At 44.9% G+C, this 22,405-nt stretch overlaps 1 protein-coding gene across 3 annotated transcripts in view; it reads right to left on the bottom strand.

Moving 5' to 3' along the window:
• Positions 1-22,405, bottom strand: part of LOC106988928 (phospholipid-transporting ATPase IB) — a 624,663-nt gene that overhangs the window by 436,653 nt on the left and 165,605 nt on the right. For all 3 annotated transcript variants that reach the window (XM_027064563.2, XM_027064562.2, XM_027064561.2), the window contains exons 15-22: positions 18,912-18,956; positions 16,935-17,010; positions 8,913-9,018; positions 7,825-7,907; positions 4,979-5,028; positions 2,430-2,499; positions 1,423-1,507; positions 301-440 (exon numbers count right to left, since the gene is read on the bottom strand). In XM_027064563.2, the coding sequence (XP_026920364.1) occupies positions 301-440; positions 1,423-1,507; positions 2,430-2,499; positions 4,979-5,028; positions 7,825-7,907; positions 8,913-9,018; positions 16,935-17,010; positions 18,912-18,956 (655 nt within the window). The remainder of the gene's footprint in view (positions 1-300; positions 441-1,422; positions 1,508-2,429; positions 2,500-4,978; positions 5,029-7,824; positions 7,908-8,912; positions 9,019-16,934; positions 17,011-18,911; positions 18,957-22,405) is intronic.

Raw genomic sequence — 22,405 nt, 5'->3', positions numbered from 1 at the left:
AAGCCAATGGTTAAGGGGCACCTGCGTGGCTCAGTTGGTTAAACGTCTGACCCTTGATTTTGACTCAGGTCCTGATGTCAGGGTTATGAGGCCAGGCTCAGCGCTGGACAGACAAGCGGGCTTCATGCCCAGTGCTAAGATTCATTCATTATCTCTCTCTCTCTCTGTCCCTTCTTCTGCCCCTCCCCTATGCACACACGCTCTCCGCTATACAGCAAAAGGGTTCCTGTCCAAAGACTTTGTCCAATACGTGGTGGAGCCCCTCACTGGGCAGGTAGCAAGTGTGTCACGTGCAATTACCTTCTCTATGATCTCATAGCACTCTTCCAACCGCTGAGCTCGGTCTTTCAAGATGGTGCTGGCTTCTCGATAGACTTTAAGCCACTCCTCATACGCCTGCTCAGAGAGGTCAGCATAAGCCACACAGAGAGTCCTCAAGCCTGCAAAACAGCCATAGCGTATCCAGCGATGGAAAGAAGCAGGACGCCTTCCCTCCTAGGTGACATCACGTGGCTCCATTTGATACCCGCCTACTCAAAAAAAATTCAAGAAACAATCTGCTTTTTAGGTCACTCTAATTCAACTTTCACTCACCGAAAAAGGGAAGGTAGAAACAAGTCTACTGCATTTTGCTATAAACCACCTCGAGGATACGTTTGAGAGTCCATGAGAAGCGAGAAGCCGTGAACGTGAACTCCCTACGGCAGAGACGTACAGGAGCTGGGCACGATCTATATGTACATGTGCCGTGGGCAGGTATCAGAAGTAGAGGAGGCAGGAGAGCAATAAAAGCCCGACATGCTACCATGTGGAAGACCCAGGCTTTCAAGCAGTCACATGTGCACGTGCACACGCATGCAGGCACACACACGCTCATAGCCACAGGAACACACGAAGCCAAGAAAGCAGCAGCCAGCACTTAGGCAAGGCTCCAACGTTCATCATGTTCCCTTGCTGGAATCTCTGACATCCTTTCAGAGAACTCCTTTCCCAGTCTCTGTGGGCTCAGTGAATTACTGCTTCCTCAAGTCATGGATAAGCCAGCGTCACAAGGATCACGAGAGGGGGACGGGGAAGTGGGGACATGGGTTTTTTTGAAGAGGAATAATGACTACAGAATGATTCTACACATCGTGAGCTGGCCTGCCTGCTCCCTTTGTCCTTCAGGGGAAGAGCGAACAGAGTCATGCACATAACTCTGTGTGGACTCTGGTGCACATGGCGTCATGGCCGTGGGCACAGAATGTGGAGGGTGGGGGCAGGGGTTGGCCCTAGGAAAGTATACTCCTAGGAAGCAAGCCAAGTACGGCACAAAACGGACATGTCCATTCAGACCATGACCGCTCACCCCCGAGCATCAGCCGCAAACACTTGAAAGTAAAACTTCAATGGTTAAAAATAACATTTCCAAATTTCACTGACCTTCCGTGGCAAAATATTCCAGATGGCACAGGGTTTCTTCCATGTATTTTGAGTCTTTTGAAAGCCTCTCAAAAATTACATTATCCTACAAAATAGAGAAACATTGTGACTGGCAAACCTTTAAGTAAACCCTGCGGTCAGCATTCTAAACCTAGCTTTGTTTTAATGATGCTTATCCAATGTGAATACTTGAGAGTACTTGAGCGGGCAGGTAGAAATCCAGTTCTCAGACAGATTCACTCATGAGCTTTGGAAAACAAACTGGGTATGGATGTGTCCAGACAAAAACTTTGGGGAAAACCGTAAGCATCAAGAGAACTGTCAGAGAGATAATGGTACCTGCATTTACCCAAATTTGCAAAATACGTACCGATGTGTAGAACACCTTTATGCAGAAGCGGAAAGGGTACCATGCACATCCTAAACTGCACAAATACACTCCTGCCCCTGCAGGAGCTCCCAGCCATGGTGTGCACCAGCCACTAGGCCCTGAACCCACTTCAGCTAAAAAACACTGAGCAACACAGCTCAGAAAAGCTCTCTGTGATGAAAACACAAAACACAACAACTACGAATAGCTGTTTGAGAACGAACACACAAACACACACACACACACACACACACACACACACACACACGAATACTTAAAAAGATCATCACAGGTCGTTATGAACCATTCCATCTTCCTGAAGTCACAACATAATGGTGATAAAACAAGAATCACAAGTCACACCCTAAAGATCTCGCATCACACGGCAAAGTGCTATTTCTGAAACCACGTATTGGCTAAAAGGAAGCTTTTCAGGGGCCACGGTTGCCACGCTGGCCTGAACCGCCACTGTCTTCAGTAGGCCTTTACTACCAAGTCAATTTCATGGCCCATCTGAAAGAGCCTTTCAGCCTTGGGCAAACTTCCAGGGCACGATGACGACAGCGGTCAGGAGAAGCAGGTTCACAAAGGAGCCACCAAGGGCACCTGCTACACGAGACGCTCGGTCAGTACTTACAGCCCCCTTACAGTAGAGTCGAAGCTGGCCTGAAGGAGTTCGAACAATTACAGACATTCTCTTTCTGTCACTGTAAAAGTAGGAAAAAAAAAAAGTTATCACTGGTCTGTATTGTAGGACCCATGCCCTATGATTAAGCACCAAACACATCAAAAGATGGCCTGGTAGTCCTAAAAATGGAGAAACTCCATTTTCCTTACCTTTTCCTTCAAAGGTGGGCTTTAATTGTATACCTCCCACTCTTTTTATTATACACAACAGATATAAACCTATTTTTTTCCCTGCCATGGAAACTCACTAATATAATTATGTATAGCAGGAGAGCAGAAACAGAAAACTTGACCGTCCGCTACACACATCTAATTTACTCCTGACGATACTCCGTAAAAGTGTTTTTGTTCTACGGCTCAAAATATTAGTGATCTGCCCAGTAAGCAACAGAGTGGAAGCTTCTATAGACATCCACTGAACTCAAAAGCCTCTTGTTGGATCTTTTAACTAGAAGAGAAAGCCATTACAAAGTCGTAGAACATTCCTCACGCAGCACTGAGGTGAGCCTCACTGCTGCCCTCCCCACTCCGACACGGACCCTCCTACATTGGTCCTTCATCATGACTCATGGTCCCTCACGGAGCCTTCAATGGCTCCCCACTGCCTACAGGTTCCAATTCTTGCTGACCTCCACTCACCTCTGCGGCCTGGTCTATCTCGCACGAACCCGCCCGTTCACCGGCAGGCTTCCAGTACACCGGAAGACACGGCACACCACCCCCCCCTCCACGGCTCCTGCCCCTTGCCTCTCGCAGACAACATTCCATCCTCCTGAAACACTTCCTAACCACAGCGGGCCCCAGACCACCCACCCCAGCAAGGGGATTTCCAATGGACTATGAGCTCCTCAGACTAAGGGACATTCTCTCTCCAGCTCTGTGTAAGTTCCCACACCCTAACCCTAAGCACTCTGCCTGGCCTGGATTTGAATTCTCCCTCGGCCACCTAGTAGCCGGGGACTCGTGGCAAAGTTGTTTGCCCAGAACTTTGGTTTCTGAATGCGCAAAGCAGGACTGCCACCAGGTACCGCAAAGGAGTGTGGTCACGATTAAGTGGCGCTGGGAAGAAGAGGAGTCCACTAAAAAGAAATAGAACCACAGCTATAAGTGATCTTTTATTCCCGCATGTTCTCCCATAAGTTTTTAAAACATCCTCACGTCCATATTCACCTGCTTTAATTTAATTCCCTTTCCTCCTCCTTGTCCCTCCAATAACTGCTCGTCCCAGTTAACACAGCCGCATAACAGCACAGTTTCCAGGACACCAGTAAGAGACGGGGCACAAAAAGTCCGGAGCAATGTTTAGTATGTTCCTCACCTCCACCCACAGGGACGCTGTCTCCTACTCCCTCTATGAACCACTGCTGTTATCAACCATCGTTCTTCCCCTCTGAATACGCAGCCACAAGGGCTCTTGACCCACCAAAGTTCAAGTTTTCAGTCCTAAAACTAAAGACTAGGGCTGGAAAGCATTTCCTACAAGAGGGTTACAAAACTGATCTTTTTCAGGGGTGCCTGGGTGGCTCAGTCTGTTAAGGGTCTGACTTTGGCTCAGGTCACAATCTCCATGGTCCGCGAGTTCGAGCCCTGTGCCGACAGCTCAGAGCCTGGAACCTGCTTCAGATCCTGTGTCTCCTCTCTCTACCCCTCCCCTGTTTGCACTCTGTCTCTCTCTCTCTCTCTCTCTCAAAAATAAAAACATAAAAAAAAAATTTTAAAACTGATCTTTTTCAAACAGCTTATAAAGCAGACAGAATAAACAATGTGTGAAATCATTCAACAAAGGTTATTAAAAAAACCCAAGGTTTAATCATTGGAAAACAGGCTCTCGAGGTAGCAAAAGAACTTTGCTCTCGTACTGACAGTCAGTGTTGAGAAGGCAAGGAACAAAACATTAAGATTTTTCAAAAGGACAAACCAGGAATGATCTCGGGAAGCAAATAATCAACAAATATTCCTGGGCCTGAAAATTAGATAAACCACCCTGGGGAAGAATGAGCTGGCACACAGACAGAACCAGTGCCCAACTCAGACAAAGCCTCCGATGGGGATGGACTGATCTTACCTGTCTTGGCTTGTCAGTGCCCCAGGTCTGGCATGAGAGTGCTTAGATAAAGCACGAGGCACCACCTCACGGGACTTGGGAAAAACCAACAGAAATAAGGCCCTCCCCACCACACACTCCAAAGTATGCAGACGTGTCCGCGGCTGCTGATGCCAGAACAGCGGGTCTGGAAACCTACAGAAACAGGAGGCTATGGGAGCACAGTGCTTCACTCGGGGAAAACACACGCGCGCACGCACAGGAAAATGACCTGCTTCACTCTCTTTACAGAACGTCCCAAATTCCAGACAGGAGAGGGACTGTGGAGATCTACTCAGTAACGTTAATACCTAAGTGCTGTATTTAATCGGATCATACAATCTTGCAAACACTCTGATGAAGCTGTTAAATATATACGCAAGTATTTTATTCCGGCGCATGAAGGAGAAGCATACCTAGAAAATTCCAGGACGTTAAGGATTCCAAATGTCTGTTCCTGTCCCATCTAAAGGAAGAAAAACAGGCTCTTACCTGAGGTGCCAAGTATTAAAATCTCAAAACAACAGTCTCCCCAGTCGTAAACCTCTCTATACACACATCTCCCCGTCCCTCCTCCTCCTCCCAGCGCTCTCTCTCTGTATATAATCCACACACACATATCCCTCTCACCCTCCCTCTCTGTAATACATACACATGGATTACCTCTCCCGCTCTCCCTCCTCCCCACCTCATTCTCTCTCCATCTCTATCCCCCTGCCAAGGCCTTTTCAACAGGTACAGGGTTCCCACAAGCCAGTCAGGTGGGGTCATAGCTCCCCCTTCTGGTAGAAGCTTCTCATTCTTCTCTAGGACATCACAACAGCTGGCTGACCCTCCTTTCCAAGAACACCTGAAACCTTGGGGCCAGTCATGCTTCTGAATTCCGAATTTTATACATTTTATTAAAAATGCACACATACACCATGTGGCATGATTTCCCCAGAGGCTTACGTGGCCACAACGCCCTAAAATCCAACACATCAATTTTCCACAGCAAAACGTAGGACACGGAGATTCCTAAGACCATAAACGGCCTCATGTCAGTTCTGGCTAAGTTTTGCTGCCAGATGCCTATTCCCCAAATACAGGAGAAAACTTTTTTGGAATCCAAAGCTTCCTGGGTTCGCAATTTAGAAATAAGGATTATGGATCTGCATAAGATTTTAGAGCAATTCATCAAATGTTATTTTTCTTCAAGTTCTTCAAAGCTGGAACCTCAATGTTCTCGATTTTTCCCGGAAGGTTCCAGGCTGTGTGGACCGTTGCCAAACTCCTTAATCAAACCTGCTCTCTATTTCCCCAATACATCGCGGTGAAAAGCACGTGGGCCTTGAAGTTCCATAGGTAGGAGTCAGAATCTTATTTCTGCCACTGAGCGTGTGGCCTCCTCACCAACGTGTCCCTCAGGCTTGAGAGAAGTAATGAATGAAGCCAATTATCCAGGGAAACCTGAGGCATCATTACTCTCCTGTGCACAACTCCCCTCACACCCAGAGATACAACCAGTGACCCTCCTCATCCGGTTCTTTCTCCTCAGGCTGCCCCAACTTCCTCAGAGGCCCACTCAGAAGCGTGCCCACCATTACCCCGCAAATCGGCCCAAGCGCTGTGACTGCCAGGTGCTAACCCCTCTCTGCTCTCAGATCAACCACTGGGCAACCACGTGCATCCCACGGACTCGGCCATTAAGATGATCAGTAGCGGCCACTTCATGGCAACAGCTGGTAACCAACTTGAGAAGGTGGGGTTTGAGGACACTCTGGCTGAACGGGATCTCGAAGGTATTATTTATGGCCCTGAACTAGTCAGAGAGTCTCATGTACTCCCAGACACGTGGCCTTAATGGGCTAATAAAATGACAGAGGGGTGCCCATCCACCCTTCACCGACATCTACCACTGTGATGACAAGGTCAGTGGGCTCCCTGGCTTCCCTGTATTTAGCCGCTCTTCTGAGCAAAGCAGAAGCAGCCTTGTCTCCTTGTCTCTCCCACTCGTGCCCAGTCAGTCTGTCCCGCCTCCAGTCCCCACCGCCGCAATGCACAGAAACCAGCAGCACTCGTGCGACAGCAGATCATACATCGAAGGTTCTGAGTCTCCCCAAACTGAGGGGGGCGAAGGCTTGAAAACCGTCCACAAAGGAAATTCTGTATTCAGTCTGTTGCTTGGCTCCACCTCTAATGACTGCACCTTTCCCTAAGCGAGACTTGCTGGTGATTAAAATGAAGTAAAAATAATTATGATTTCATCTCTGTCCTCCAGAAGACAGGAACACGAAAACGCCAAGAAATGGGCACTCTGTCGAGGTCTGGTATTTTCTAGGTTTCGCATTTCTAAGTACAAGAAAAAAATGGAACACTGCCAAGTTAGGAACGATAACAGCTATGTAAGTTAGTAGTGAATTTCAAGTGCATCAGCAAGGTCTAGAGACACAAGATACATAAAGGCAAAAACCGTTATAATCCGTCCGTCCTCCCCAAATTGAGGGGTGCAGGAAGGCAGAGGAGAGAGAATTCTGTCAGTGACTGCTTCCAGGCCCTTCATCAACACAGACTGTAGCGAAATGCAGCCCTTCTAACGGTCAGCATCAAAAATGCCAGGGCATTGCCAGTCCCAACCATCAATTTCCCCCGTTACCTGCCTCAAGGGTCCCTACTGGATGTTATACTTGATTTCCATTTTTTCCTGTCACCAAATTTCTCCCTCAGGCTTCCTGAGCAGCCAAACTCAAAAAAACCATACAAATAGAAAACAAAACAATCATAAAATAAACAAATCCCTTGACTGTAGGGAAAAGAAAAACTCGTGTAAATAACAAAGATCTTAAGTGCCAACTTGCCTCTCCCCCCGCCAGGGAGACCGAAGCTAATGCGCCAAGGGCTGTGCTGGGCAAGAACTCTACGTGCCAAGGTTACAGAGACAGAGTCACAGATCCTGTCCTCAGGACAAGTGGGCCACGTGCTTATTTCCCTATGACAAAACCAAGAGCAGGCTTGCTAGGTTCTTTACTACAAATCACACCAGCACATGCAAGACTTGTGGAGAAGTATCTCTGAGAGAAAAATGCCCGCAACACAACATGAATAAGCTGACAGAATCCCGTCATGCCCGCAGTTTTGCAACGGGGCCTAATCCTCACGGGAGGGGGGAAAAAAAAAGAAGAAATGTAGCTATCGTGTTTACATCAGACACGCTATTTCAAACACAGTCTTCAAAAAAGGAGGTGACATACAATGTCAAGAGGTACCCGGGCTCGTCACTTACGGCTTCTATGATGACCGAGTACGGCGTTCTGGCGGTGAAGACAAAACCCAGCTTCCTAGCTCCCTTCACCAAAGCGGCTTCATCTGTCAATAGAGTTGACAAGGCATTGACTAATCGCAGGTAATGGCAGAATTCTGTGGAGCACGTATTATCTTACACATTAAGCAGATCAGCAGCAGCTAGAGAGGCCCAGCCTAAGCACACAAGGGTAAGGACTCAGGATTTAGGAGGCGCTCGCTCAGTCCGCCACCAGGATCCCGAAGGCAGCACTTTCGTTAGGTGGGAAAGACAGGACCTAAAGCTGATCGTCGGGACAAGAGTGCTGGTATACCCACTATCCTCCATTGGGGTCAAGTTCTCCTTAAGGAACTTAAGCTACATTCCCATGGCTTCCTGACTAACCCATCTCGTCCTTGCGAGGCAGCGTTTCACTTCTAGTATGGTAGGATTCAGAGCTCCAGGAAGCGGGTCGAGAGTCAGCACCCAGCTTCATCAGCAGCTGGAGAATCTATGACGGGCAGAGGGTGAACAGGGAAGCCAGGCCACCCTCCCCTGAGAGTTTTGTCCAGTGCAGGGACTTTTTTTTTTTTTTTGCTTTATGATGATTTTTCCTTTACTCAAAATTATTGGAGAATAGTAGCGTTCAGGTTAAACGTTCCGGTAAACTGAAGATCACTGACACATACATGGCACAACATTCACAATACACTTCAACAAATTTTCAGAGGACTCAAAGACAGGTATGTTCCAAGCTGAAATTATGATTTGATCTTTCTCTTCCACTGCATGTAGCCTCTTATGAGCAATAGTGATTGCTATGTTATTTTTGCAAGGGACTTCTGCTAGGAGCTGCAAGATGGCCTGGGGCCTCCCATCGTGGTCACAGTGTTACAGAGTCAGGAGGGCCCAGCGCCACCTTTCTGTGGCTTTATCGCTTGTGACCATAACCTGTACGCTGCGTGAGGCCAGAGGTAAATAGTGGGGTCTTCGTGAAGCCGACCTCCCTACCGCACCCTCCACAAGTAAATGCAGACAGCCAAGCCTCCAGAAAAGGGGATAGCAGGGCACACCCGGCCCAGAGCCCTCACCTGGGGAAGAAGCCTGGTAGATGATGTTATCTCCATCCTTCTCAGGGACGACGGTGTGGCACACGGCCAGAAGGGTGAGGAACTCCTGTATGCACGGAGCTGTGGGCTACAGACATGAGGCAAGGCGATCATCTGTTAAAACACCGCTGGCATACAGCAGGGTTAGATTCAGCCATCCCCTGCTTAGAGCCCGCTACTGGCTTTTGGCCCCCTTTCGAACACAGGTCGAGGCCCTAGCGTGGACCCCACGTCCCCCACGATGCCACCCTCTGGGTGGCAGCTGCTCTCCACCCAGCTCCACCTCCTCCCGCCTCTCCCCTCCTGGGTGCTCCACCAGCCGGTCTGGTCCGTAGGTCTTCCGACAGGCCTCCGTCCGTCCCACTGCCCCTTGGCCCCTCCACCTGCTCGAAGCCAATTCTTACTCATCCTCTCTGCTTCCATTCGACGGTCACTTCACCTGAGAAGTCCCCTACCACCCGTCTCGGAACATCGTTCTTAACGTACGAACCCTGGGGTCAGAGGAGAGCGAGGAGGCAGCACGCGCCCCTCCTAGAGTTCCCCCAGCGCCCGCCTCGCTTGCTCCAAACGCCTCGCACAATCCTGCCGCTCACGTGTGGCTTCCCCACGTCTGGGAGGCGCCGGCGTGCCAGAAGGTCACCTGTCTTCCTCAAGAACGTAACCCCAGACCCAGCAGACAGAAGGCGTTCAAGTCTACGTTGGATCAGTACACCGAGAGCGGACGCGCCAGGCGGGTGAGTCCCTGCTCTTTCTCTTCCATTGTCCTAGCATTTCCTCTACACCTTGTCTGTTCTTTAACCTAATAATTGCTTAAAAGCTATAAGGCAGTGCATCCCTATCACTTAAAAAAAAAAAAGAAAAAAAAGCCGTCCTGGATACGTATTTAGTATCTTTCTCCCATCCTACACACACACTCCTCATGATTTTCATTGGGATTAGATTATAGAAATAATGGAGAAATGCCATCGTAATACTGTTTACCCATCTAAGAACACAGAAAGCTTTCCTATTGATTAAAGGCTTCTAATACTTCTAACTATAGGCCCTGGCATATTTTATTAATCTTGTTAATTTTTTATTCATTCAAAAAATACCTACATGCCTACTCTATGTGAGAACGGTACTAGACATCTTATCTATTGCTTTTTATGTTATGAATAGGATCTTATTTCTATTATATTTCACAAGAGTCTGTTCAGATAGAAGGACCAACACTGAGTTTTGTAAGTGCATTTAGTGTCGCTTGTAATGAACCCCTTACCAGCTCTCTGAGTTTCAGTTGACTCTCCTGGGTTTTAAGGCAGACACTTATCACATCATCCACAGATGACAGCATGTTCCTTTATCTTTTCTAACATATACACTTGAGTTCTTACTGGCCCACCCAGGCTAGCACTCTAAGGACAATGTTCGAAGCCAGCAGTGATACCGGGCCTCCTTGTCCTCACGTTATTTGAACGCCAAGGTCTTTTATATTTCACTTTTTGATAGGCAGCTGGCTATAAATTTGAGACAGATTTGTCTTTTCACTGATCAGGAGGCAACTCTATGTTTTCTGATTTCTGCAGAGTTTTTGTTTTTAGTTTCTCAGTCACAAATGGACAGTGATCGGTATCTGAAAACATTTTGAGTTTCTCCCCTGACCCGTCAATGAGACTGAAGAGCAGCCATGTGGCAGCGAAACATAACCGCTCACACGGCTACTTCTTATCCGCCTTCAGGAAAAGAAAATGCACGTTCAACTACGGTTCAGTGAAATCAAGTAAGTTAGAGGATTTACAAATTCCCCAAGGTCTACACGGCAAAGGGTGCTGGGGAATCAGCTCCAGTGACTCCAACATATCAGGGAATCGTTTGCTGAAATTAAAGGTGACCATCTCCAGGAATATCAGTGTTTGCAGATACATTTATACTGTTAATTTCTTGAGAAGGTAGGATTAGTAAAAACTTTACATGCAGCACGATCTCGGCATCTGCAGTGAATTTCTGTGTGTGTTCACATGTGCACACAGAGAAAGATAACGGAAAGGAATAGACGGAAATGTTAACAGTACTTGGCAGCAAAGGACAGAAGCGATTTAGGGGGTTAAAAAAATACTCTGTATTCTCTAAGTGTTTCTGCAGTGAAAATAAATTGCTTTTTATATAAAGGCCACCACTCCTTCCGAGTTTCTAAGAGTCGTCACAGCGGCTCAGAGAACTGGCTCTCCAAGAGAGAGCAGCAGAAGAGTCCCACACTCCAACACTCTCTCTCTTGTGCAGCTTTCGATCATGTCCCTCTCTCAGTCACGCTCTCCCCGTTCTCACTGGTAGCAATTACCAGGCCCTGCAGCCCCTTTGGTGAATAACCCCTCTTCCAAACTAGCGGGCCATCATCACCCCCGTCTGCTGTGCTGAAATGTGTCCCCAGGCTTGATCTAGTGGCTCAGGTGGGAGGTGGGGGCAGACCCGGAGGAAGATCAGCACTTTGCAGCAAGACCACCTGCTTTAGCCGAGACCTGGTCAAGGAGCAGGGGGAAGGAAGCTAGCATCTTCTACGTTGGATCAGTACACCGAGAGCGGACGCGCCAGGCGGGTGAGTCCCTGCTCTTTCTCTTCCATCGTCCGTCCTAGCATTTCCTCTACACCTTGTCTGTTCTTTAACCTAAGGGCAGGTGGCCACGTCCGCAGGCCCAGAAGTTACAGAGGAACCTGGGGGTCTCAGGTTCTCAGGTGCATCTACCCAGAAGAGCCCAACCCTAGTCCCAGGGTCTCGATCCTACCAGACTTTGATGCGGATGACTTTGTGAGGCTTCCCATTCAGCTTTCTAAGAAGTTCCGCCACTTTGACCATTAGGTCTTGGGCCTGGTCTTTGGCAATATTGGCCTAGGCGGCAGGAACTGAAGGAAGTATTTACAGGCTCCCAAGGACGACTCTGGCTTTCATACTGTGCCTTACACTGGTAATTAATTGACCTGAGCTTATTGTTTTCTCTCTTTGATATAAATGGTACTCAGCAACAACCGGTTCCACAGACAATTCAACAATTTAACGAGCTAGAAACCATGATACATAAAAACGTAGCATGCAGGGGGACAAGAAAAGACTGCTTTCTCCTGCCTCTGAGAACGATCGTATCTGGCACAACATCTCATCCCACAGTGTAGTAGGAAAGAGGGTCTTTGATTCATGGCAAATAGTAAAATCTTTCTGACAGCTAATAAGAACAGTCGCGCACACACTCAAATTAAGTTTCCACTTTGAGTGGTAGGCCAGACAACATTCTTAAAGATCCAAAAAGGAAAAATCCCTAAAACAAAACTGTTCTAACTTTGGTTCTCTAGTTAACCTGGCATTCTCTAATAAATGAGGGAAAGGAGACAAACCATGCGCAGCCTATGGATGAGAGGTTTGCAGTATATTTGAAACGAGTGTTCCATGTTTGGAAATAAACTTTTTCCTTTCTGTAACTTCCAAGAAAAGGGTTTTATAACTTCGAAGAAATGATTGTTGGACTAGGCACGCATGCATGTATACATATCTTTTTAGAAGTTAAAGCTTTTGCATGTGGAGAAATAGATACTATTTATCATTTTAACCATCTGTAAGGGCATGATTCAGGGACATTAAAGACACACTGCTGTGTACCCACGACTATATCTACACCCAAAACTCCCATCTTCCCAAACTCTGTACCCGTCAAATAGTAACTCCCCATTCTCACCTTCCCTGACCCCTAATAACCTCTATTCTGCTCTGCCTCTATGAATTTGCCTATTTAAGGTACCTCATAATCATAAAATACCTGTCCTCCATTTAAGAGATTTTAATCTGCACAAAATGCTTTCTATATCTAGAAATGAGTATTTGATGAATGTAAAACATAGAAAAGTAGGCATGTCTAAAATTGGCATGCCAAATCACAGCTATAAAGTACTTACATACACAAATAATTTCTTCTTCAAGACTCAAGCTCAAAAGTCTTAGGCATAATGACTCAAAAAAAAAAAAAAAAAGAAAAACCCATATGTGTTCTTCCTTGGTAAATCTTTGGGAAATTATCCCACAAATAGGAAGTCATTGGTTAGCAATGTAAACAAAGGACCACATGAACTTCTTCCTTGAAATTTTCCGTAGGTGGATTCTTTAATAGGCAAATTCCACCTTGGCTATCAGCCTACACAAAGCTTAAAACATAGTCCTAAAGGACCCAGAAAATCAGAAATGATGACCCAGGAAAAACAAAAAATCTGTAGCATATGGAGGTATTCCCTTGGGAGGAAAGCAAAGGTTTTCTTGGCCCAAATGCTTTAATTTTAGTCAACGGTCCCAAGACAATTTAGATAGGAATGTGGGATATCCATAGGCTAAAATCCTGAAATGCTTCTTCCCTCTCTTCAATCCTATTTTGGCAAAATAACCAAGTGATCTAAGAGGCTCTGTACTTAAAATGTTTTAAAAATCCATGAAGTACATTAAATCTAATCCCGATTTTCTGAAAGAAAAATACTGTAGCCTATGGTCCTCATTATTTATAGTCGAGCTACATGTTAAATGTCAGTGGGGTAATTAACACAGTAGCCAAGATGTAGAATACCCTAGAAGGCTTCAAGCACACCTTTAAAAAGTGGTGAACATAGGCAAGTAGGCTTTTGCTAAAATAATAGAAAATAAATTCTCCAGTCCATGGCCGTATCACACCCTCAGTGAACTCTGAGTGTCCAGATTATTAAAATATCCTTTAAAGTCTCCATGTGTTTGGGGCGCCTGGGTGGCTCAGTCGGTTAAGCGTCCGACTTCGGCTCAGGTCACGATCTCGCGGTCCATGAGTTCTAGCCCCGCGTCGGGCTCTGGGCTAATGGCTCAGAGCCTGGCGCCTGCTTCCGATTCTGTGTCTCCCTCTCTCTCTGCCCCTCCCCTGTTCATGATCGGTCTCTGTCTCAAAAATAAATAAACGTTTAAAAAAAAAATTTTAAAGTCTCCATGTGTTCATCGATGTTTATGATAACCTCACTGAGCCAGGGATTCCCTTATGAAAATGGTGCTGGCCCTGCCCCACTACTCTCAACGGCCTTCCCACTGGAATGAAAGGAAATATGGCTCAGGACGGCAGATGGTGAGGTGGCAATGGATGAAAAAAAGCAGCACTAACTTCTCCAGAGAGTAGGGTTCCTTCCAGAAATGCATGCCACTGGCCCCGGGGCAGGAAATGCTCCTGTTAGAGTATCCTGATACATCTCAGGTCTCCACTCGAATGCCAAAAGAGGACCGAGCATGTGACCGATGGTCAGAAACAGCACCCATGCACGGGTTCAGCTTTGAAGAGAACATCTGTACGTATATACAAATTAACTGAGCTCGGTATTTCAAGATTTCAAGATTGGGGATCCCAGCAGCAAATGTAGAGTGTCTCCCCACGATCTCTTCTCCAAATGAGGATTTGCCCCCTGTGCACTGATTTTCTACACCAGCCCACACTCTAGATGAATGCGAGTTACCATTCACTGTGGGTGCCCACGATGCCCACATTTCAACGATTCTGTTAGCCCCAACACCCACCCAAGAGATCAGACTCCTCCATCTACACAAAATGAAATCGCTTTCTTGGGGAGAGGTATCGTACCCCTCTCCCCACGCCACAAAGGTAAACAATGACTCCTAATGATTTTACATCTGTTTCCCCAACTAATAAAAATCCCCTGAATGTTTTCTTACTCGTCTCTTCCCCCAGTACCTAGCAAGGTGATTGATATCAACCAGGCCCTTAAGCTGTTTGCTAAATGAATGAGTAGATGAATGAGTCTCTTATTTAAATTCAGATCCACTCGCATGCCATTTCTGAGCCTTCCCTGGGATTCTGAAGGACCCCGAGCACGAGGCTCACCTCACTTGCTCTGTTTCCTCACCCACTGATCTGGGCCAGGAAAACAAACTTGAAAGGAGACTTAAGTGCAGTTCCCCAAGCCTCTAGGTCACCCTTCCACCTTCTTCCTTTCCCATTCTCCACCCCAACTTGAACACACACATTTAGTCACCTAAATACCCTCTAAACACTATTCAGGAATGCTGGAGTCCTCTTTCAGAGGACTCCAGCATTCCTCACTGTGCCCATGAAGCCTTGGATATCCGTGATTAAGCTGCCACCCTCCACAGAAGCTTCTTCTCAGATGCCACTCTTCAGCTCGGAGAACCTCTAGCCTAGCAGCTGGACCAGACGGCTACTACCAAAATTCAAAAAAAAAGGGGGTGCCTGGGTGGCTCAGTCGGTTAGGCGTCCAACTTCGGCTCAGGTCATGATCTCGCGGTGTGTGCATTCGAGCCCCGCGTCGGGCTCTGGGCTGACAGCTCAGAGCCTGGAGCCTGTTTCGGATTCTGTGTCTCCCTCTCTCTCTGCCCCTTCCCTATTCACGCTCTGTCTCTGTCTCAAAAATAAATAAACGTTAAAAAAAGTTTTTTGGGGGTGCCTGGGTGGCCCAGTCGGTTAAGCGGCCGACTTCGGCTCAGGTCACGATCTCGCGGTCCATGAGTTCGAGCCCCGCGTCAGGCTCTGTGCTGACAGCTCAGAGCCTGGAGCCTGTTTCAGATTCTGTGTCTCCCTCTCTCTGACCCTCCCTCGTTCATACTCTGTCTCTCTCTGTCTCAAAAATAAATAAACGTTAAAAAAAACATTTTTTTAAAAAAAATTTTTTTTTTTTTAATTCAAAAAAAAGAGAACACATCGATGCCTGTGACTATGATACAGGGCATGGACTTCAACAGCATCCACTGTATGGTCTGGGACCACTTCATCAGCATCACCAGGGACTGAGGCAGAAAGTCCACATCCCAGCTGGTGGGTGCGGGTGCCTTACATGCATGCATTTGAGAATCGTGCCTAGGAAGATTTCAGTGTTAACAAATGGGCAAGTGCAGCAGAGAACAGGAAATTTCCTGAGAATTTAGAGAAAGTTTGAAATAGATCTGCATCTGAACAAAATGTTGGAATGATAAACTTTTAATTTTGCTCAAGTTTACCTAACGTTACATTTTTTTCAGAAAAAATCGGATGGAATTCACACTGATTAAACGGGTTGCAAAATGCCTTCATCCCTAAGGACTTTTCTAAGTTGGTATTTTTCAAAGTACCTTTTCAAATGAATTTAGGCGACCCTGTAGTTAATCCCGGTTTGTTAGAATAGTAGAGATAATGTGATGTCAGAGTTAAGAATCAACCAGACTTAGGTTCTGAGTCTCATATCTACTTTTGTTTGCTGCTAACTCTTGGCCAAGTCGATATTTCCATGCAGCTTCCTATCCCTTCTCCGGGGTGACTCCAGCGCTGAAGGAAATACGCGTCAAATGTCTGGCACGCAGTAGGATGCTATAAATGCAACATGCTCTTCTGCCCTCCTTTTCTTCCCTAAATTCTCCTGGTCCAAGCATAAAGCAAGTGTCCTTCAAAATGCGTGACCTCTTAGATGCACAACCGTGAAGAAATTGGTACTGCAGAAATCTTAAAGAGCAGGAGAAATCGGAAATGTTGGCGAATTCCATATGGAGACTCGTCTTCATCTTGACGTGAGACTTTAGAGCTCCACCACATTTTTTTTTTAAATTTTTTTTTCAATGTTTGTTTATTTTTGGGACAGAGAGAGACAGAGTATGAACGGGGGAGGGGCAGAGAGAGAGGGAGACACAGAATCGGAAACAGGCTCCAGGCTCCGAGCCATCAGCCCAGAGCCTGACGCGGGGCTCGAACTCACGGACCGCGAGATCGCGACCTGGCTGAAGTCGGACGCTCAACCGACTGTGCCACCCAGGCGCCCCGCTCCACCACATATTTAATTCAGCTTTGCATTACCAGGCAGAGTGTTAACCACAGAGCATTTATTTCAGATCACTTCCCTGAATACTAACTCCAGAAAAGTAAAACCACATCTCCTCCCCAAGGTCCAAAATTATAAATTTCAAGGCAGCACACATACACGTAAATAAAAGTACACCATAAGCTATGGGACATTCTAGAAGCAAAACAGTGGCCTTACATGATGATCTTCAATGTTCTTCAAGAGCCTAGGATCATCAAAGTCACATGAGTCACTAGGGGGAGGAGGTATCCGGCTGTGAGAGAGAACAGAAAATACTCAGTTCAAAAATTTCTTTAAAATCTACCCACACCTAGTAAGAATTTGTCTTGAAGAAGAATCACACCTAAAAAGCCTATAGATTTATATTAAGCTTTTGAAGATTTGGAATAATGCATATTATTTCAGACCTCGAGGTAGAAAATCTTTAGCCTTACTATAAGCAGAGTATTTTATATGTTCATTATAAACAATGACATAGTTACAAGAAAAAACAGAGGCAGGGGTCAACACTTTGTCATTTTAGCTGTTCTCTAACATCTACCAGGGAAAATTTCTGAGTATTTACCTCAAAGCAGGTAAAATAGGAACAATTATTGTATCTAGGCATTCATTTATGGTCAGAACTCACACGTAGAAGAGAGAAGGAGGCAAATATTGTGAGAAAGGAACCGATAAAACTTGATACAATGGCGGTGTGCTGCTATCACACTGAAGAAAATGTGAAGGGTTAAATATATTCCTGTATCCCCACTTCCTCCTGAAACCCCTTCTTGGAAACAAAGACGACGGAAGAAGTGACCACAGCCAAGGTCAGCCTGAACTCTGGATGTGGGAGTTTAGCAGAGCAGAAACCAACAGCTTGTGCAGTGAAGAGACTAGAATACCAACTGATGCCCCTAGCAGAATCTTGCGGAAGCTGAGCAAATGGCAGCCTGAGGTGCCTGTCCCATAAAGGGAAAGTGGGAAGCAGGAGGGGTTCCAGATCCATCTGAGGAAGAGTCTGCCTCCAGGAACCTTCCCCCTCATCCCATGCAGCCAGATAACTGAACTTTTTGGAACTCAGAGAGCCATGGAAGGTTTACAGTTTGGAGAAGTCAAATCAGAGTAGTCTTGGACCTAGCAACACGGGGCACACAAGCGGGTAGGGTAGGGAATTCTCCCAGGACAGGAGTCTTAAGTGCATCCTTCATGACCACCAACTCTCTGCCTCTGCTCAGCTCCTTTAACAGCCACAGCCAGATTTACAGCCTGGAGAGTTCTCCTCATGAGAAGACGACTGATCACATAGAAGACCGAGGCTGACATCCAAAGATCCTCTACTAAAACTGCAGGTCCCGGCCGATCATCCCACAGGGAAACCAGTCAGTCATCAACTGCGTGGTCTCCCCTGCCCATGTAGCCCTACCAATCAGCTTTGTTAGTATATAAATCTTAAAACATGAGCACACACCATCACTAGTCCTAAGGGAAATGCCAATCAAGACCACAATGAGATACCATTTCACACCCATTGAGATGGCTATTGTGTACATGAAAACAAAAACAGAAATTAATACGTGTTATGAGGATGTGGGGAAAATGTGTGTTGCTGCCAGGAATATAAATGGTGGAGCTGCTGTGGAAAACAGTTTGGTGGCTCCTCAAAAAATCAAACATAAAACTACCACACGACCCGCCAATCCCGCTTTCAGGTATATACCCGTAATAATTAAAAGCAGAGACTAGATACTTCTATACCAATGTGCACGGCAGCATTAAACACACCAGGCAAGAGTAGGAAAAAACCAAATGCCCATCATCAGATGAATGGTTATACAAAATGTGGTATATACAGACAATGGAATATGACTCAGCCTTCCATGTCAATAGAATTCTGATACAGGCTACAATACGTATGACACAACTTTGAAGACATTATGCTGGGAAGCAGGAAGTATGGAAGGTATCAAGGGAAGGACTGGCTATTTCTCGTTAAATCCTTGTAGTTCCGCTATTACTTTTAAAAGCATATTCATGTTTAATTTTAGTTTGGTTCTCTCTTGGAAAAAGAAATATGAAACTTTTATTAACAAAATATTTAAGCGAAAATGACGATAGAGAATTGTTCCAAAACCCTTCCCACTAAGACATCAAGAAGTGCTAGAATCCACTTACCAAAAATCATCTGAGGATGGTTCTCTTGTCAATTCTGGAAAATGACTGCCGGAGAAAGGGAAACAGAGTGTTCATAAAACTGATCAAGAGAGGCACTCACACAAAACATTCTCCAGGATAGATCGTATACTAGGCACGAGACGACTCTTCACAAATTCAAGGAAACTTACGTCACATCAGGCATCATTTTCAACTATAATGGTAGGACCAGAACTCAATTGCCAGAACGAAACTGAAAATTCAAAAATATGCGGAGATTACCCAACACACCACTGAGCAACCAATGGGTCAGAGAAGAAATCAAAAGAGAAATAAAATTAAAAAAAAAACAAAACACGGGGAGACAAAAGGAAATGGAAATACAACATAGTAAAACTTAGGGGATGTAGCAGAAGCAATTCTAATAAGGAAGTTCACAGCGATAAATGCCTGTACGAAAAATCTAGAAAAATCCCAAATTACCTAGTTTTGCACCTCAAAAAACTAGAAAAAGAACAAATGAGACAACGTCCTTTGTATACTAACTTCCTTAGCATAAGGAAGAAAGTAGCCAAGATTAGAGCGGAAATTAATGAAATAGAGGGGAAAAAAAAGATCAATGAAACTATGAGCTGGTTCTTAAAAAGATAAACAAAATTGACAAACCTTTAGCTAGACTCAGCAGAAAAAAGCAGGACTCAAAATCAGTAATGAAAGAAGTGATACAATATAAATATGAAGGCTCATAAGAGATACTATCAATAATTATATGCCAAGAAATTGGACAACATGTAAGAAATAGATAAATGGATAAATACCTAGAAACCTACAACATACCAAGACTGAATTATGATGAAATAGAAAATCTTAGATTGACTACTAGTAAGGAGATCAAGTCAGTAATCAATAGCCTAACAATCAAAAGTCACATCCAGACAACTTCACTAGTGAATTCTCCCAAACATTCAAAGAAGAATACCAATACTTATCAAACGCTTCCTAAAAAACAGAAAAGGAGAGAACCTCCCAAACTGTTTTTACAAGGTCAGCATTACCCTGATACCAAAACCAGTTAAGGGCACCACAAGAAAATTAGAGGCCAGTACCCCTGGTGAACACAGATGCAAATATCCTCAACAAAGTATTATCAAACTGAATATAATAATACGTTAAAAAAAATCATGCACCATGATCAGTTGGGATTTATTCCAGGATACAAGGACGGTTCAACATCTATATTCCATCAATGTGACACACAACATTAACAAAATGAAGGATAAATATATGATCATCTCACTACATGTAGAAAAAGTATTAGACAAAATTCAACATCCATTTATGACAAACATTCTCAACAAAATGGCTACAGAGGGAACATACCTCAACATAATAAAGGTCGCGTGTGACAAGCCCACAGCTAACATCATAATAGTGAAAAGCCGAAAGCTTTTCCTCTAAAATCAGGAACCAAACAAAGATGGCCACTCTTGCCACTTTTATTCAACACAGCACTGGATATCCCAGCCACAGCAATCAGGCAGGAAAAAGAAAAGGTACCCAATTCAGAGAGAAGTAAAATTGTCACTAATTGCGGATGACAGGATACTATATATAGAAAACTCTAAGAGTCCACCAAGTAACTATTAAAACAAATGAATTTAGCAAAGGTCGGTTGTATTTCTACAGACTAACACTGAATCATAAGAGAAATTTAAAAATCTCAACCAAGGAGATGCAAAACCTGACACACTGAAAGCCGTAAGACATGAAAGAATACAAAGACTCAAATGAATATTAAGATATTCCATGTCCATGGATGAGAAGAATTTACTGTCAACATGTCCGTACGAACCAAAGCAATCTACAGAGTCCATGTAATTCCCATTTAAATTCCAATTGCATTTTTCACAGAAACAACAAATAATTATAATTTGCATGGAACTACAAAAGACCTAAATTGCCAAAGCAATCTCGAAAAACAAGAACAAAGCCAGGGACGTGACACAGCCTGGTTTCAGACTATATTACAAAGCTACAGTACTCAAAACAGGATAGCACTGGCATAAAAACAGACACATATATCAATGGAACAGAAAGGAGAGCCCAGAAATGAACCCATGCAATATGGTCACTTCATTTCTGACAAAAGTGCCAAGAATACATAACAGAGAAAGGACAAGCTCTTCAATAAATGGATAAATAAATCTCTTCAACAACCTGGACAGCTATCTTACACCATGCACAAAAATTCACTCAGAATGGACTACAGACTTGAAACCATAAAACTCCTGCAAGTAAATACAGGTGTAAGCCCCTAGACATTGATCTTGGTGATGATTTTTTTGGATCTGACACCAAAAGCAAAGGCAGCAGAAAGCAAAAATAAACAAGTGGGACTACACCAAACTACAAAGCTTCTGCACAGCAAAGGAAGCCATCAACAAAATGAAAAGGCCACCTACTGAATCGAAGAAAATATTTGAACATCATATATGTGGTAAGGAGTTAATATCTAAAATATATAAAGAGCTCATGCAACTCAATGGAAAAAAAATAATCTGATTAAAAATGAGCAGAAGGAGGGAGCCTGGGTGGCTCTGTCGGCTGAGTGTCCAACCTCGGCTCAGGTCATGATCTCAACAGTTTGTGAGTTCGAGCCCCGCGTCGGGCTCTGTGCTGACAGCTTGGAACCTGGAGCCTGCTTCAGATTCTGTGTCTCCCTCTCTCTGCCCCTCACCCGCTCACACTCTGTCTCTCTCTCTCTCAAAAGTAAATAAACATTAAAAAAATTTTTTTTAAATGAGCAGAAGGAGGGATGTCTGGGTGGCTCAATGGATTAAGCATCTGATTTCGGTTCAGATCATGATCTCGAGCCCCATATCGGGCTCTCTGCTGTCCACGCAGAGCCCACTTTGGGTCCTCTATCTCCCTCTCTCTCTTCCCCTCCTCCACTCATGCTCACTTGCTCTCTCAAAAATAAACATGTTTTTACAACGGGCAGAAGATCTTAATTGACATTTTTCTAAAGAATACAAACAGATGGCCAACAGGTACATGAAGATGTGTTAACCATCATGTAAATGAAAATCAAAACCACAATGAGCTATCATCTCCTACCTGTTAGAATGGTTACAAGAAATAAGACGTGTTGGCAAAGAGGTGGAGGAAAGGAAACTCTTGTGTGCTTCTGGTGGCACTGTAAATTGGTGTAACTGCTATGGAGAACCATATGGAAGTTCCTTAAAAACTTAAAAATAAAACCACCGTATGACCCAGCAATTCCAATTCTGGGTATTTATGAAAGCTTCTGGGTATTAAGAAGATAAAAACACAAACTCAAAATGATATCTGCACCCCATGTTCACTGCAGCATTGTTTACATAGTCAAGATATAGTCAAGACATCCTGTCTATAAATGGATGAAAGGATAAAGAAAATATGGTACATATGTACAAGACAATATTACTCAGCCATAAAAAAGGAAATCTTGCTATTTGTGACAACATGGATGGACC

This window comes from Acinonyx jubatus, chromosome A1 (genome assembly GCF_027475565.1).
Source record: "Acinonyx jubatus isolate Ajub_Pintada_27869175 chromosome A1, VMU_Ajub_asm_v1.0, whole genome shotgun sequence".
NCBI classification, from domain to species: Eukaryota; Metazoa; Chordata; class Mammalia; order Carnivora; family Felidae; genus Acinonyx; species Acinonyx jubatus.
Note: the sequence above shows the minus strand (reverse complement) of the source record. Positions and strands in the feature narration are given on the sequence as shown.